We start from the raw sequence: 17,519 nt of genomic DNA, 5'->3' as shown, positions 1-17,519 counted from the left end.
ACATAAGTGTTCAACAGAAGTGAAGATTCCCACATACTTGATTTAAATCTACTGACAACACGCTTGCTTTCCTTGTTATTTATATCCAGGTTATTTTTCCTGGATTCTGAAGGAGAAGTCTACACCTCTAGAAACGAGTGATGAAAATAACCCAAACAGAATAGAATTACTAGCTTTGCCTAGTCTTTCACTAGAAAAAAGTAGAAACATAAGATCCAATTATTCTGGATCTTGTCTTTAGTGCCAGTCAGTAGTCAGCTGCTAGGTAAAGAGCATAAAGAAACAAAGTCTAAAGTGAAACTTCTTGTGGACGTGTCCTAAGGCACTTCTTGCCTCTAGAAATCAAAGTAAGGACTTTTTAACACTGAAGAACAAAACTAAACCATAAATGTTTTATAGACAAGAGGTAAGCTCCTGGCTATGGCTGCTGCCCTTTTAAAATCCTTCACACATTTAACTTTCTCATCACTTAACAAACAATTTCAGAATTTGTGCTTTCTCTGTGAAAACCACAGTTTTATTACTTTAAAGCTGGAGACTAAACCCAAAAGAGCTCAAAGGGCTTGACAGAATCTTAAGGTAGAACAAGAAAAAAAAGGTCCTTTCCATACTGTTACGATTTACTTCCTCATCCATCTTCTTTTACTCACTTTCTCTCCCCCACTTCAGCTTCCTAGGCTGAAGAGCAAAGTAACACAAGATGGTTCAAGACAGTCAAAGAGCTGACCACTGGTGGACAGAGGTATTCCCCTCCCTAGCCCCAACATACATCTCTGCCAGCACTAATGCTCACATGATATCTCTGTGAGTCAATCCGGTTCACCAAAACAGCAGGAAATTAACACAGTAACAAAAAAAAAAAAAAAAAAAAAGCTAACAGTTTTTCTCCTGGGTTAAGCAAATTGAATGAGCTTACCAAAAAGTTTGAACTAGCATCAGAGACCAGAGAACCAGAGACGGGGACAGGGAAATTTAGGCTCACATTGATTTCTCAAGGGACTTCACCCCTAGTCTGTTTAGGGTACAGAGCTGCAAGTGGGTTAGACTGTTCCAATTTCTAGCTGCTGCATAAAGAACCCCAAATTGCCCTTGTTTCTCACTCCACAAAGGTACCTCTGTTCCTACCCCAGTCTGCTGTCATCTCCCATAGTTGCATCATTAGCAATAGCAAGCAGATCTACAACTCTGGGCATACAGTTTATGTGAAGTTTGACGGATGAAAAAATTATCCACAACAGGGGTTTTCTGAATGCATAATGAAATTAGGATCCTCTGTACACAGACAAAAATTCCACCTTCCTGAGCCACAGTCACAGACAGGAATGGATGCTTAGAACAAAAGTGGTATAATGGTACAAGGACAGAGCAAGCACACACCACTACTCCTAATGTTCTGCCAACATCCAGCAATTGGCAACAACTCAGGTTCTGCATAAGCCAGAATGGCACCTATGTGCTTAAGCCACCAAATGAAAACTTCTCTCCAGCGTTAGAAAAATCAACACAATAAACACTTTCCTGGCTGGATGGAGCAAGTGGAGCTCTGAAGAAGATGAGAGAGAATTGCTCAGTATTGCTACTGAGCAAATTCACTGTTGAAAGGACGTGCATCTCTTCAGAACTAATGTTGCTGTTAACCATGGTGCATGCTAACACGCCATGGATTCAGCCTAAGCACATAGAAAACCCAAAGCTGACAGCCTGTGTTGACTAGATAATGAAGTATCTATGCTTAGTTCAAACTTAAAAATCCATAACAGTGTAACTGTACAACGTACAGCTTTCTTTTTTCTTACAGTATACTAAATTCCATGTATTAACACTACGCACAATTACAGCACAAGTAATTCAACAACTGCAGTAATGCTGACAACATGCAATCGCTACCTGCAGAGCTTAAAGTACCAGCTCCCTAATCTGCAGATTTTACCTACACACATTGTTGGGTTCACTAAGGCTACATAAGCACACAAACATTACATACTGAGGCCCAAGATAAAATGTCAATGAATGAAGATGAAGGAAGTAGGCAAGAAATACAATACTTGACACAGGTATCACCAACTCCCGCATTTTCTTAGCCATGGGTGACTATTTTCTGATTTAGACAGGATCTCACATTTAGGCACTCCTTTTCTAGTCACAAAATCATCATCAAAGATAAACATTCTCTTCTAAGAGTCAGCATGTAACCATACACGAGTATATAGTCCCTCCTGCATCTAACAGCTTACGGAACTAAGTTACCATGACATTTCAGGGTAACTTTGCAAACTTGGGTTTTGCCAGGGATTACTCTACTGTGAAGAATATGGAAATCGGTTACAGTATTTTCTGAAGTAAAAAAACTATTTCAAATTATAAAAATGTTAAAATCAGGTAATTTTTATCATCTCTGTTACTAGAGATTTCTCTGAATCTTCAGGGCTTCTCCTTCTGTTCTTGCCTTTTCAACACAGTTATTACCCTGTTCTTGCAATACATTCTTTCAATTTTTTTTTAAGTTCTCATTGTAAAAACAACTGAAGTTCCCCTTTTTGCCCAGCTGAGAAAGTCTCTCTGGCTAAGTCATCTCTGAATGCCAGCAGCCAGTGGGAGCATGGAGTGGGCAGAGGAATGGAAGAATCCAACAGGTATAACCAAAATAAAAGTTCTTAAGTTACAGGCTATTCAAAAAGCAAAAGATGCTGGCTGGGGATCAAGATTTTGATGAGGTGCTGCAAGAAGGAATTCGGATTTTCAGGGGCAAAGAAGAAAATAGCTAGTCCACCAAGACAGCTGAAAGAGCCTTTCTGACATGCTGAGGAAAAGCTGGAGAGAAGTGAAAGTTTATGAGCCCACCCTGAAGAGGCTCTGGAGTGGCAAAAATTCTGGGAGAGAATGGCATGAAATGGAATGGGACAGAAGCTGAAAGTTGTAAATGCTACAGAGCCCAAGAACTGCAGTTCTCGAGATGGAAGAATGAGAAACGGGGCCTCTGCTGTGGTAACAATTGGGGTTACCAAAGATCGTCATTTCCTCTTCTATAACCCAGGCATCATCTTCAGTCAAGACCTTTTGTTTTGGAGAAAAAAACCTATTTCTATTTCTTCCCCCTCCCTGCCTCACCCAACTGGGCACAACCAACTCTAAGTGCTACAGTAATGAGAAAAATTAAATAGAATTGCAGTCATATTATGCGTGTAGACAATTCACAATGCATCAGGAAAGAGACTTAATACAGCTAAAAGAAGAAACAATGGACCTTGCTGTCTTGAATGAGATTTCCACCTATATGATACACACAATTTATTAATACTTAAAGTCAAGACAGGATGGATTATGGTTGTTAGCATATCTGTATACAAAGAACTACCATAAATTTAATACATTTTTCTTAGTTTTTCCCATGGATCCACATTCCAATTCAACAGAAAATAATTATCTGTAGCTGTTTAATCCACATAGGTGGGTGGCTCCATGCCACGAAAAAACAGAAAGACAACAGCATTACATATATGCGTAATGCCACCAAATAATGTTGCCAAGCAACTGGAACTACTGTATCTCCAAACTTCTGAAAGACTATTTAAATAACTTAAGGGTGCAATGCTACAGTTTTGCATATGTTCTTGTCCAAAATAAAAAAAAAGCCTTCCTCCCTAATATCACATTGTTAATGACATGGTCATAAATTTGGTGGCCAGGTTAGAGTGATGACATCAATAGATTACTATGGTCAGCACAGACATACATAAGCCAGTTTTGCCTCAGGGGGCAGAAAACAATTGTAAACAGAAAAAATCTGAGATACCAGAATCATGTTTTTTACTTTGGGTTTTTTTTCTATAAGAGGTAATGGGATGGACAAAGCAATGCAAAAGAGGCAATCTTTAACAGATCTGATCATTACTAATTTAAATTTGTGAAATATTTTTTAAAATTTTTAAATTGCTTAGGTCTGCTCTAAAGGTAAAACAAATGGAATCAAACCCGTTTAAAAAAAAACCAAAACAATAAAACAACATGCTATGCAATTTTCACAGCAACCGCTGCTCGTCACAGCTTTTTAAGATATGCATGGATACTGTTTGTTATTCCTGAAGTAAAAAGCAAGCATGTATTGAAAAACACAGGGAAATAGGAATCCCTTAAAAAAAGTAAGTTTGTTTCTAGACCCTTATCCAGGTTGGTCTATGTATGCCACAGATATTACCTCACACAGCACTATGTAAATGCAAGTGCATTCTTTTCTCAGACAGTTCTTTTATATGGGACAGAGACTATGCTAGTAAGTCTCCAAGAATTACTCAACCTTCGAATGCAGGGCCAACCTGGGACTTACTGCATCTGATTCTGATGTCAGGAACACTACAAAAGGTACTTAAGACATATATAAGTAGCTCTGGACCGCAACAACCACACTTGGCTAGCACTAAACACAAGTTTAAGACTCCAGGACTGAGCTGGTGACAACCCTAGACAACAGATGTGCAATCTGCACTCTGAAAAGGGTTATTTAATTTGGATAGAGTCAGCTTGTATCCAACAGTGCATACAATATATTCACCCTCTTGAATCCCTGAGCTCTCAGATGTGCCATGTATATACATTAAATCGCTTTATCATGCTGACTCAGTTTGGCTGAGCAGCTTTGCAGATCGTTCCTCAACACCCAAATAATATGAGATATCTCTTCCCATTAATTGAGCTTACAAACAGTTGTTGCATACAATCTTATAACAAGAATAAAGAAAAGAGATGTGAGTTTCTTATCAACACATTGATGCTAAGAATCAGAGTGAGTGCCGATGGCCAATGAAAGCAAGAAAGCAACCATAATTCATATAATGGACAGAAGATGGATAAAATTTCTGATTTACACCAGAAATAGCAAATTTCTTGAGTAACCAAGAATGTGAACTAGTTTCGTGCTTGAATTATCAATAGAGTCAACATACAGCAAAAGGAATATTTGCATTCTTCAGACTTCTCTTGCACAAAATGTATCCTTGCCAGTTAAATAATTCAATAAGAGAATTGTTCACATTTATATATAAAATCAGACCAATAGTTTTGTGCAACTTCCAGGACTTCCTGTGTTCAGAGAAAGGGGGGACAATCACAGTGTAAATTGCTTTGCAATATAATGATATTTTACAAAGAGAAAAAATAATATCAACACCAGTGCAAAAGGCAAAAGAACAATCTTGGGAAGATACCACAGTTTTAGAAAGGTGAATTTAAAAAAAGAATTGCTTCACAAAAATCAATACACTTTCCCCATAGGTTCATGATGTAAAATTCTATAATCAAGGCTTGTAGATTTGTAATTATGGTATGTCAGCCACATTTAAACAAGCATGTTAAAAGATTGTTAAAGTTAAACTAACACAATTGCAATGTGAATTGTCTTAGTCTCATTCTAATCTACTGGTGTCAGTTCCACTTAATCACATGGAAACTATGGGCAAATGTCAGTGCTATTTTCACACAACCTGACTTACTTTCTTCACAGTAGTTTTTAAAATAATTTCCTATCTGAAATGGAAATAAGGTATTTTGGAAGTTTTGCATTTTTTACTAATCAATTCCCTCACTATCCAGCAGGTCATTGTTTGGATTTACTACAACTAAGACCATTTTGAAGTGATTATACCAAAAGTATTGCTTGTTAAAACAGAAAACATTACTATTCATGCTCATCAAATCTAGGTTTTTTTGAATGATAAACTAATGAAAGTATATAATCACCAAGAGCCTGGCTACCAGAGCTGTCAAAAAAGCAAAAGGTTCTCCCCATTCCTAGTTTAAATTTCTTTCATTGATATACAGCAACGTAAGAAACGTGTGGGCAAGTAAACTACCCACAACCTACAATACTGTCTCTTGAGAGGAGTACACAAAGAATTGATGATATGCAGCTAAAAAAAAAAAATCCCAAAACAGAATAGCTGCTTCATTCTTAGTTTGAGAAAAAATGATGAGTTAGGTAACTAACGAGAGAAAAAAAATTGCTGCAACAGATGACTAAAAAAAGGAAACAAAATGTCTAAAAAGTTCTGTATGCCCTAAACGTTCTTGACCCCTACCTTTTTTTATATATTCATAATGCCTGAGCACTGAATGTGCTTGGAAATCAGCATTACAGGCTAAATTCAATGTGCCTTTCTAAACACAGAAAAAAACCTAAGGAAAATTACCTGACATGCTAGTCAGTCACTTTATGGAATGTTTAATAAGCCTCTACACAAGTCTCACGCAGCAGGAAAAAAATACCTATACAGTTGTTCTAGTCCAAAATAGGAGCACAATGCTGATGTTCCTAAATTAACACAAGTCACATGTACATCCACTGTAGTAGAGTGCATAACTAGGCTTCTGGGTGGAGAAGGGTAGAGTGGGACTGACCCATACCTCTTCTTTTATCTGTGTGCAACCGTCACAGCTGCTGTATCATCTCCCCAGAGGGAGTGCAAGATAACAGTCCTTTCCTCCTCTCCCCTTTTTTTTAAAGTTATGTTCACTTACAGCATGCCAGCTGCAGCAGAATAACTGCAGATATGCCTGTTGTTACCACAGAAGATAAACAAGTTTACTTGCTTATTCACACACAGAGCCATTCTTCAAAAGCAAATCTGAATCCTGTCAACTGCATTTGTTCCATTTTCCAAAATGTTTTTATCCCTTTCTTTGTACTAGCCCTGAAACGCATACAATTGAGTGGTTTGTTCCCTGGTTGCAGACCAGGAACTCTCAAGTGCCTTTAGCTAGCATCAACAGTAACAATTTTTCTAGTCTTCAAGTCCAACCTTTCAGAGCAAATCATGTACAAGAAAATATACCTGTCTGACAGAAATTTGCTAAGTCATAACATGAAGTTCATTGCATGAAACTGCACTATTTAACATCTTCAGCCAACATACACACTAATTCTGTCTTTGCCTGAGCCAGCACAGTCTTTATAATCTTAATAAACCCCACTGTGACCAAACAGTTCATGTCAAAGCCTTGTGTTTACAGCCGTAAGAGGGATCCAGACAAACAAACTCTTCTTAAAAATTAAGACTATGTTAAAAACCCGGAAGATCGAGGCTCCGATAATGAATTTAACAGGGCTGCCCAGGGAGGTGGTAGAGTCACCGTCCCTGGAGACGTTTAAGGAAAGACTGGATGTGGCACTTAGTGCCATGGTCTAGTTGACAGGGTGGTGTTTGCTCACAGGTTGGACTCGATGATCTCAGAGATCTTTTCCAACCTAATTTATTCTGTGATACCACTGGTTCTGCGGTGCGAACTTTTGAATCACAAATAACCAATTCAACTGCTGCTTTGGTAAAAAAAAACAGGTGAGACTTCATACCTCGGCAAGTATACCTCGCGACTGCCCTGCACACAGACGGGGCAGCATGACCCCCCTCGGCTCTCAAGAGTCACTAACGAAAGGACACGAACCTCGCGTTTAACCAGCGTCCTGGGAAAGCGGGGCCTGTTCCCGGGGAAGCGGCCGTGCCAGGGCCGCGCTCTGGCACGACCCGCCATCCCCACACAGCACCGCGGCCCGCGGCAGGGGCGGCCGACGCTGCACAGAGCCCCGTTGCGGCCCCTCCGCCCGGCCCGGTGGAGCCCCCGGGGCCGCGGCAGGGCCCCCTCCCCTGGGGGCCGCACCGAGCCCCGTCCCTTGGCGGCGGGGGGCACTCACCGCCTCACGACGCCGGTCTTGATCTTGATCTGCCTGAGGCGCGGGTCGGCCATGGCGGCGCGGGGGCGGAGGGCGCCGTGACTGCGCAGCCCCGCGCCGCGCACGCGCAATACCGCCGGCCCGGGCGGCACCACTGGGAGCAGGGCGGGGGACGACCGGCGACCCCTCCCGTGGCGCAGTGGAGTTGCCCGAGTGTGGGATGGTGGCGTCCCGGTGGAGCAGCCGAGCGTTGTTCGGTGTTTGTTCGCACACGCGAATAAAGGTGGGAATCCGCCGTCGAGTGCAGCAAGGGAGTTATTCTGACTGATGCCGTGATGGTGTTTTGGAGTGTGGTGTGACCGGCACTCCCCACTCCCGACTTCTGGTACCGTGGTTGGTCATCGTGACTGAGGCCATTTCACAAGGCGAGCAGCCCTTCTCTGGAACCGTGTTTGTGCCCTTTCCCCTCGTTATCAGGCCCAGAAGGTCCTGTGCCCCAAGGAGACAAACCAGATACCTTCTTTCCCTCCCTCCTGGCCTCAGGGTCCCTGGGCACCAGGCCAATCATTCCACTCCGTGCCCGCCCCCAGGTCCTGCTCCGGGCCAGCCCGGGCTGTGGGTGATCCCTGTGGGTGACCCCGGTGATCGGTGCGCGGGGAGCGTTCGCAGCCCCCGGGACACTGTCTGTAAAACCGGCTGAGAAGGGTCCTGAGGGGGAACTCGCTGGACAGAGACACCTGGGGCCACCTGCTGTCCAGGGACACCTCTGCCATTGTCTGCTTCCTCCGAGGACTGAGGGAGGGACTCGTGTTCTTTTATATGATTTTTGAGTCTAGATTATGATTGTTATATTGATACATCAAACCATGTGCTATGATCCAATCCGATCTGCAGAGGGTCCAGGTGAACAGAAATCATAAGTCAAATTGCATTAGAAATTCTGTATTTTGCTACTTCTAGATTGCACTACAGTGATCCGAGAAGAAATGACTGATAGAAGAGCTCTTTAATGTCTATAAATATCTGAAGGGAAAGTGCCAAGAGGATGGAGCCAGGCTTTTCTTGGTGGTGCTGAGCAATAGGACAAGAGGCAATCAGCAGAAACTGATGCACAGAAGTTCCACCTAAATATAAGGAAGAACTTCTTTACTGTGCAGGCAACCAAGTTCTGGAACAGATTGCCCAGAGCGGTTGCGGAATCCCCCTCACTGGAGATACTCAAGAACCATCTGGAAACAATCCTATGCCATCTGCTCTGGGATGACCTTGCTTAAGTAGGAAGGTTGAACCAGATGACCTGCTGTAGTCCGCTCCCAACTTGATCGATTCTCTGTGATTCTGCTTGTAGAAATCCTGTGTCAATCTAATCATAAGTTCTGTGCTATACTAATAATGAAGTTCTGCTAAGGAAAATAAAGCTTTAATTGTTAAACTACTGTTTAATGGTTAAAATAAGTGTTAAACACACTACAACTTAGTGTTGTCATCATTCTGCCAAGGATCTCTAAAAGAACCTGTGTGTCCCCTTAGTGTTAGGTGGTTGGTAAAAACAATGAAGAGGCAACATTAGCACTGGCAGCTCAGTCCTGGAGTTATAATTGACTGATGGTTCAAGGGCTATTTTCCTTTATGGTTACACTTAGCTGAGGCTAACCACTTAAGGGGACAGATTCTTGAAAAAAAAACCCCTTTGAGTCTATGTTTGAAAGAACTTCCTCATAATGAGTATTTAAATCAACAAGAAAGAAAAAAAAATTAGCTTCAATGAATAAATAAGAAAGACAAATGCAGTTTCAGTGGAGTGCAACTCAGGAAGGTCTGCAGAGGCTTTTTTTTCCCCCACATCCTTTTGTCCTGTGTTGGTGGCATGCCCTGACTTTCACCACTGCCAGTGACAGCTATCTCTTGAGGAAAGCAAGGAAGGAAGTCATGTTGCTTTTGGTGACATGATGGTTTCAGGTCTTTAGTCATTCAGCTGTGTCAGTGTGGCTGACATCATCAGACATGGCTCAGGAAAGGCCAAGACTGCTCAAGTCCACAGTGTTGTGCTTTATGTGCGGAGGACAAATGTGACCCCTGTTACAGAGCCCAGCAAGACTTCCCAGGAGACCTGCAACATACAGCCTTCCATTGGCAGGTTGTTTCTGAAGGGAAATGCAAGTCTCAAGGTCAACAGCCTGCTCAGTGCCACAAGAAATGATTTGCAGACAAGTTCACAGATGTATTCTGTATTTGATACGCAAATCTGCCATCAACTATGCAGGAGAAGGGGGAAGGAGGGCAGCATTCTGGCAGAGGCAAGGGAAAATGCAGTCCCTTACTTCAACAGAAACTCACATCTTATTATTTTGTCTTTAGAAAGCTGTATCAAGTCATGCTGGGGCTGAAGCTGTTCTGTAAAAAATTCCAAGGCAGCCCGGTTATGCTACATACACTTTGAAAATAGAGAAGGCTGCACATAAAGCTGCAATACCACCATGCACCTACACATCAATTACTTTTTCAAGAATAGTCTTTGATGTCATTTCTATGTTTGACAAAGTCATTCCATAAGTGAGAAGGCCAACAACAAATAACAGTACAAAAATAAAACTTGCCTGGAAGCAGCAATATTAAGAAAAGTAACTTATGTTTCCAAGTGCTACAAATGTTTTATTTCTAGCCCTGAAGCATTAACTCGCATTACTGACAGTGCTTGGCCTCAGTGACTGAATTTTAGAAGTAGAATGCAATTGTTTTCTTACAGCTAATTCAGTTAACTAAGTAGATTATAATATACCCAATCTGTGTTCATATTTAAGTAAATATGATGATAACTTCAAAAAGGTGTTCCTGGTGGATCGTGGAGTATAGTGTAAAATGTATCTGAAAGCATGATGTACTTTATTATTAATACATATTTGTATTAACACCTGAAAATTATTAATTAACACTTTAAAAAATAGTAATTTTATTTCTAAGGGTGTGGATATCTGGGTGTGTGTAATGCTTTCCAGGACAGACACTCCTTTTTAAATAAAGGTGGTGGGGGAGTATTTTTTCCAGAACTCCTTTGAAACAATTTCTAGATAGGTTTCCATGTGAATTAGTGATGTTACACTAGAGTTAAATACAATCCTTTATCAAGATTGCAAATCCTGTTGTACCTTTTGGGTGGTGTAGAAACTGTTGATTTTTCAGTGACTTTTGGCAGCATTCTGCTTGTGTTGCATCTGGTTGAAGGTTTTTCATAAGATCTATTAGCCCTAGGCTTTATGTGCGCAGTGTTGCATAAAGGCAAGTGCCTAAACACAATTTGCTGGTGCTCTAGCTGTGCTGACATACAGATCAAGTCATTCTGTACTTGGGACCCTTACATGTATCTTTACATATTCTTTTGCGCCTTCCCAGCAGCTCACATGTAAAGCTGCAACTGCTATGAATATGGCTTCCTCTCCTCTGGCCAGTGTCATCTGATCATCCCAGCTTTCATTTTGCTCCACATAAGCAATATTTTCAAGGCAGTTTGTTATATGTGTTGTGCAAATTTACTTCAGTGGAAGTTATTGTCACTGCCAATGCACTATGCCTTCTGTCAAAAAAAAAAATCCATCTAGGTCTTGTTTATTTCTTCTGAATAAGAGCATATGTAGCAGTTACTGCTCAATCCCATTTCACTTAAGAATGAAGGACTGGAAGCAGCTGATCAGCTTGTTGAGCTCATATGTCTGCACACATGAACAGTTTTGTAATACATGTTTAATCTGAAGTGTTCGCAGTGCACCTAATTCACTTGCAAGCAAGCACACCAGGCTGCAAGGCACTGCCTACGACTCATGACATTGTCTGTGAAAGGCCAGCTTAAGAAGTTAATACCACACATATGCTTCATCACAAGAAAAGAGCAGACATTGCAGTATGCCACAAGTCCCTTTTATAGTAGCAATTCCCAGTTAATATGTCTCTCAAGAAACACACAGCTTAAGAAACACACAACTTCTAAGGAGTGCAAATACCAAGTCTCATTAATCCTACATTCTGATTATATCCCTTCCTCCCTTTTAAATTTATTTCCTTGGCTTTAATAAGGGACTTTCTGAAATAATGGAGCTGTTGCAGTGGAACTGTTTTGTGTTCATTTCAAATATAAACCCAACACATTTGTAATAGTGATATAGTTCAAATTTGAAACATTATGCCATCTATGCTGCTGAGGTCAGAGCATATGTTGGAGAAGAAAATGCAGCCATTGGGGTTTAGTACACTAAGCCCAGTGGCAGTTTCCATCACCTTTTCCATTCATTGCCAGTTGGTTTAGGCAGCTTGAAGAGCCCATGGCCAAATGCACGTTTGCTTCAGCTGAGGAGTGAGACCATTATTTTAGTAAGTAAGTGCTCAATGAGCTTTTATACTATTTTGTTTATCCATCAAAACCATGTGTTCAGTTTGAATATAATTTCATTTATGATCAAAAAAATGTGAAAATTAATATTTAGTTTTCAAATTATATCTTTTTTGTAGGAAAACAATTCATTCAGCCTCCCTAAAGGATACTGCATAAATGGGATTAGATTTTGAATAAAAGTTGGTAGTGTTTACTTAGTTTTTTATATATGTTCAGTAGATAAAATTAGCATGTGTACAGCTAGCTGGTACACAGCTAGGCACCATTTAACTGCACAAGAATTAATTTCCCTGGTTGTCAGCATACAAGATAGCATCAGTATTCTTTGTAGTGTAAACCTCTTGACCCACTTTCATATCAGGTGATCATTACTGGTGAAATTACCTTCCACAAATATCCTCGCAAAACACTTAGAGAGCTGTTCAACACCACGGATACGGGCAAGAAGCACAGGCCATGTAATGGGACAAGGACACAATGGATTGCTGCTGCACAGTTTGTCAGATACCTACATAACGTGTTGAATCAAGTGGGAGCTATGTTTTGTTATACGAGAGGCTCAGTTACATTGTGCAGTTAGGTAAAGGAGAAAGGTGACACCAGGCAGAAGCTGAAAAGGATCAGGGCAAAGTCCATTCCCATCTCTGCCTTTGTACTGTCTCCGAACACCACCAGGACAGATTCTGATTTTGTCTATGCTTTTGTGAAAAGGAAGTAGCCCACTGGGAAGTGGTGTTATAAAATCAGACGGAAACCTACTCATTTTCTGCAAAGTTATAGTGACAGTACAATTTACCCTGGGTAGACAAGGCAGCAATGGTGATTCCTCAAATGTGACACTACTGGGGAGCGTAGGTTACAAAACAGCCCTCTCATACAGTTTTCGGGGTTAAAACTGTGCCTATAATAAATGCTTAGCTACAATTCAAACCTTTTTTTTAGCTAACTTGAGGCTTTTTTAAAAGCAGTGTTTCCTAGCTCAGACCAACCATTACCTGAAGAGCTGGAAGTAGTGAAAGAAAAAGGAATTTATGTGTGTGCATCAAAAGGAGAATACATCCCTTTGAGAATTATTTCCATGGATCCCCTACCTACGAATGAAGAGATATGTGATATAACAATTCATTGTTCTGACACACATTACAATCATGATGTGCGGTTTTTAATGCATCATGTTACATTAAGCTTAGCCCATGGTTTAACACCATGTAACATAAATTTCTGTGTAGGGAGTAACATAGCACGATACTGTCTTTTAAAAGGCACACACGATTTTTTCAGATCACGTCCTTTTTATCCATGAGTGCCCAATCCAAAAATCAAGGTGGCAGATGAAAGTGGATTGAATGAGTATTCACAAACCAGAGTATTTATCTTGTGTAGTTTTGCTCATTGCTACCTGTAGTCAATGACTCCAATCAATTTTTATGTTGTAATGCATGAGCAAAGTTGACGGACATATTTTTTTGACACCCCTAGTTAGATTTTATTCAGGGTCAATCAAGGGAGACCTGACAGTCCTTTCAGCTGTTAAGACTGTAAAACACACTGAGAATCCTCACAAGTGTTTATTTCTCAATAGAGAGAAGAGCTTTGATTATGAACCTGTCACTAATATTATCTCTTTTTATCCCACCTTGGAGGCAGATTTTCTGTGTTAATTGATAATTTATTTTAAAATAAACATATCAATGAGAATGAATCTCATTGGAATGAAATAAAAAATGAATTATTGATTTGACAATAACTGGATATAATAAAATCTCCAGTGAAACATCAAATTCATATGTGAAGCTTAAAGAACTCACGGAATAAAGATGCATGTGATAAATCTTTTGGGAAAAAAGAAAAAGAGGTACATTTTACATAGTTACATATACACTTGCTTATTTATCTCCCCCTGAATCATTAGAAAGTTTCAGGATTTTTAAAGATTTTAATATAAATTTCTTGAAGCCTGTCTTCAATACCTGTTAAATTCCTAAGTTATTAATGTCATTTTTAATTGAATGCTTTTTGTATTACAATACAAAACAAAACTGTGGCATCAGCTGACATCTGTGTGGTGTGAGTTTGACTGATCACATGCTTCAGCACAACATTCAAATACCAGACAAGAAGGGTTTCTCTGTTTTTTGGGCACATCTGAAAACTGCAATTTTTACCACTCAGAATTATATTCTCCAATGAAGAAACATTTGGTTAATTACAAAAATGTAGGAGTTTCTGGTGAATTCTTGCAGGAATCTGTTCATCTGGCCTAAGCTATTTGATAGATTTATTAATCACCAGAGAGGAAGTATTAAAATAATTGCTAATAAAGCCTGCTGCTGGCACAAATATTGTTGACATTGTAAATAATAAGAACAGATTAGTTCTGTAAAGCAAATTGGATTGCTGACTGAAATAAACTTATTCAAAATAAATAATTTCAGTGCTGGAGAAGTCAGGGTCATACATGTAGAAGTCCAGAATATAAGTTAGACTTGCAGAGTTAAAAACTGTGACTTGGAAATCAGTAACCCCAGAAAAGGCCTGTTGGGTTGTAATGGCTAACCAATTACGCATGAGCTGAGATATAATAATGTGGCTGACAGAGAGCAGGTTTCATCCATTAAATATACTGCCATATGAGTATTGTGTAGGAGTCTTAAATATTGAGAGATGCTGAAAGAGTGAGGCTCTGACTGGAATCACATACCCAGATTTACACTTAAAAATGGGGAAAAAAAGCTTGTAAGGCTTAGAACAAATATATGGGAGTAATACAGTACTTGGAAAATATCCCCCATGCAACAAGGCACAAGAAGCTAAGGGTATTTGGTCAGTGATAAAAGGAAGGGATTCAGTCAGCCTGTAACACACATAGAGAAGGAATTTTTAATACCAGAGAGTTCACAGCCCAGCAGAAAGAATGAACAGTAGGATACAACAGCAAATTCAAACTAGAGAAAATCAGGATTGAATTAAGGAAGCAAATTTTAAATACTGAGTAATTAACTACTGGTAAAACTACCAAGGGGAGTAGTACAAGCATATTTCTGTAAAATATGCTTTAGCTTAACTGCACTTTAAGGCACAGTGTAGAATTTAAGAGGTGAAATCTCTGCAGGGGTTTATTTTGTAGAATCATAGAATGGTTTATATTGGAAGGGACTTCAAAGACCATCTAGTTCCAGCCCCACCCCCACCCCCCCCCCCCCGCCATGGAAAGGGACACTTTTCACTAGACCAGATTGCTCAGAGCTTCATCCAATCTGGCCTTGAACTCTTGCAGGGATGGGACATCCACAACTCCTCTGGGCAACCTGTGCCAGTGCCTCACCACCCTCACAGTAAAGAATTTCTTTATTATGTCTGATCTAAGCATGCCCTCTGTCATTTTGCATCCATTCCCCCTGCTCTTGTCACTACATGCCCTTGTAGAAAGTCTCTCTCCAGTCTTCTTGTAGGCCCCATTTAAGTACTGGAAGTCTGCTAGAAGATCTCCCTGGAGTCTTCTCTTCTCCGGGCTGAACAACTCCGACTCTCTCAGCCTGTCCTCATAGGAGAGGTGCTCCAGCCCTCTGATCATCCTTGTGGCTCTCCTCTTAACTCATTCCAGCAGGTCCACATCCTTTTTAGGTTGGGGGCCCCAGAGCTGGATGCAGCACTCCAGGTGGGGTCTTACAAGTCTGGAGCAGAAGGACCTGCTGGACATGCTTTTTTTGATACAGCCTGGGATACAATTGACTTTCTAGGTTGTGTTTCTAGTGCACGTTGCTGGGTCATGTTGAGCTTCTCATCCACCAACACCCCCAGGTCCTTCTACTCAATCCATTCTCCACCTAGCCTATATTTGTGCTTGGGATTGCCCTGACCCCTGGGCAGGATGTTGCACTTGGCGTTGTTGAACTTCATGAGGTACGCATGGGCCCAGCTCCCAAGCCTGGCAAGGTTCTTCTGGATGGCATCCCTTCCCTCCAGCGCATCAACTGCACCACACAGCTTGGTGTTTGAGAGATACTTGTTGTTTAGCTTAAATAAATAAGTTTTTAGCACAATGAGTCAGAGTTATAATACTGTGTGATTTAATCTGATGTTTGTTTGGCTTTACTTGCTCAGCATGAAAAGCTGGATTGGCTGAAGCCTTGGGCCACAAGCCATGAACTTCCACCCAGATATGCAGGAACAGAGTTAATTTTCTTAGTAGATGGTACAGTGCTGCATTTTGTCTTTAGTTTGGGAAGAATATTAATAAAACACTGATGTTTTAGTTGTTGGTAAGGGATTTTTATCCCAAGTCAAGGGCTTTTTTTGTTTCTATACTCTTCTGACTGGTCTAGTGCACAAGAAGCACAAACCAAAAGACAATCAGCCATCAGCAGAAGCTGCAACTTGGCAAGTTAACAGCAGTTAACTTAGCAGTTAACAGCTCAACTTTGTGGAGACAGAGAAAGAATCCAATAAGGTGTTATAAGACCAAAAATCACCATTGGACTAAAAGACACATGAGGAGTGTGTAAGGAGGAGGTGCATAAATAGTGAGGGTCTAATTGCCCACAGATTTCTTTGTTCTGCGTCAGCTCAAGCTGATCTGCCACCATACAACTGTATTAAATTATTTATTTTTATAAATCTGATGCTTGAGACCCTTTTTATAAATCTAGGACTACTGAGGGAAACCTGGGGTTAACCCTAAAGGGAGAAGGAAGTGCACTTGAGAGTGAGTGAGTACATGTGTGTGTGTGTGTATGTGTGCGTGTGTGCAAGGAGCTGAAAGGGGCACTCAATGGCTCACTGGAGCTGCCGTTGTGAAGACAGTAGTTGTAGCAGTGAAAGCCTCGGTGATGTGTGTGACACTCCTGGAATGGTGAGAAAATGCTTGAGCAGCAGTTTCTCCTTTAATGCTTGGTGTCATTGACCGACGTGCTGAGGCTACACTCAGTCCCACTGTGCATGTTGCTGACAAAGATATTAAACAGTGCCAGCCCCAATACCGACCCCTGAGGAACGCAACTTGTCACCAGTCTCCACTTGGACACCAAGCCACTGACTGCAACATTTTGACTGTGACTAGCCAGCCAATTCCTCATCCACAGAGTGGTCCATCCATTCAGGTATTCTAAGTAGTTCCCTTCATCCCTAAAAGCCTGTTTATCAAAAGGCATAGCATACACCTAAACTTAGGAACCAGGCTCAGCTGCAGGATCTGAAATCCACCCATTGAGAACAAACTTAGTACTGAAGTCCTGCTCCTTGATTATTAAGGTTTTTTTTTTATGGGAAGGAAATAGATATAGAGGTCTTTTTACTTTTCTCTTACACACAAGGCATCAAAGGTAGAGGCGATACTATAAATAACTGCACCAAAACTTCTCACTGTAAATGTAACGGAAATACTGCTTTTGCTAAAATTAGCTTGATCAAACCAGTTTAATGGGATTTTCATATTTCTAGTCTTCAGTGAAGAATGAAAACTTTTCTATTTTCATA

General features: G+C 40.7%; 1 protein-coding gene across 1 annotated transcript in view; it reads right to left on the bottom strand.

Annotated features, from left to right (window-relative positions):
• The window catches only part of TBCA (tubulin folding cofactor A), a 25,349-nt gene extending 17,575 nt beyond the window's left edge, over nucleotides 1-7,774 (bottom strand). Inside the window, exon 1 of the mRNA XM_017808101.1 lies at nucleotides 7,682-7,774. Coding sequence (XP_017663590.1) covers nucleotides 7,682-7,734 — 53 coding nt within the window. The 5' untranslated portion in view covers nucleotides 7,735-7,774. The remainder of the gene's footprint in view (nucleotides 1-7,681) is intronic.
• Between the last annotated feature and the right edge of the window lie 9,745 nt (nucleotides 7,775-17,519).

This window comes from Lepidothrix coronata, unplaced genomic scaffold (genome assembly GCF_001604755.1).
Source record: "Lepidothrix coronata isolate B3197 unplaced genomic scaffold, Lepidothrix_coronata-1.0 Scaffold22, whole genome shotgun sequence".
NCBI classification, from domain to species: domain Eukaryota; kingdom Metazoa; phylum Chordata; class Aves; order Passeriformes; family Pipridae; genus Lepidothrix; species Lepidothrix coronata.
The sequence above is the reverse complement of the archived record's forward strand: the minus strand, read 5'-3'. Positions and strand labels throughout refer to the sequence as shown.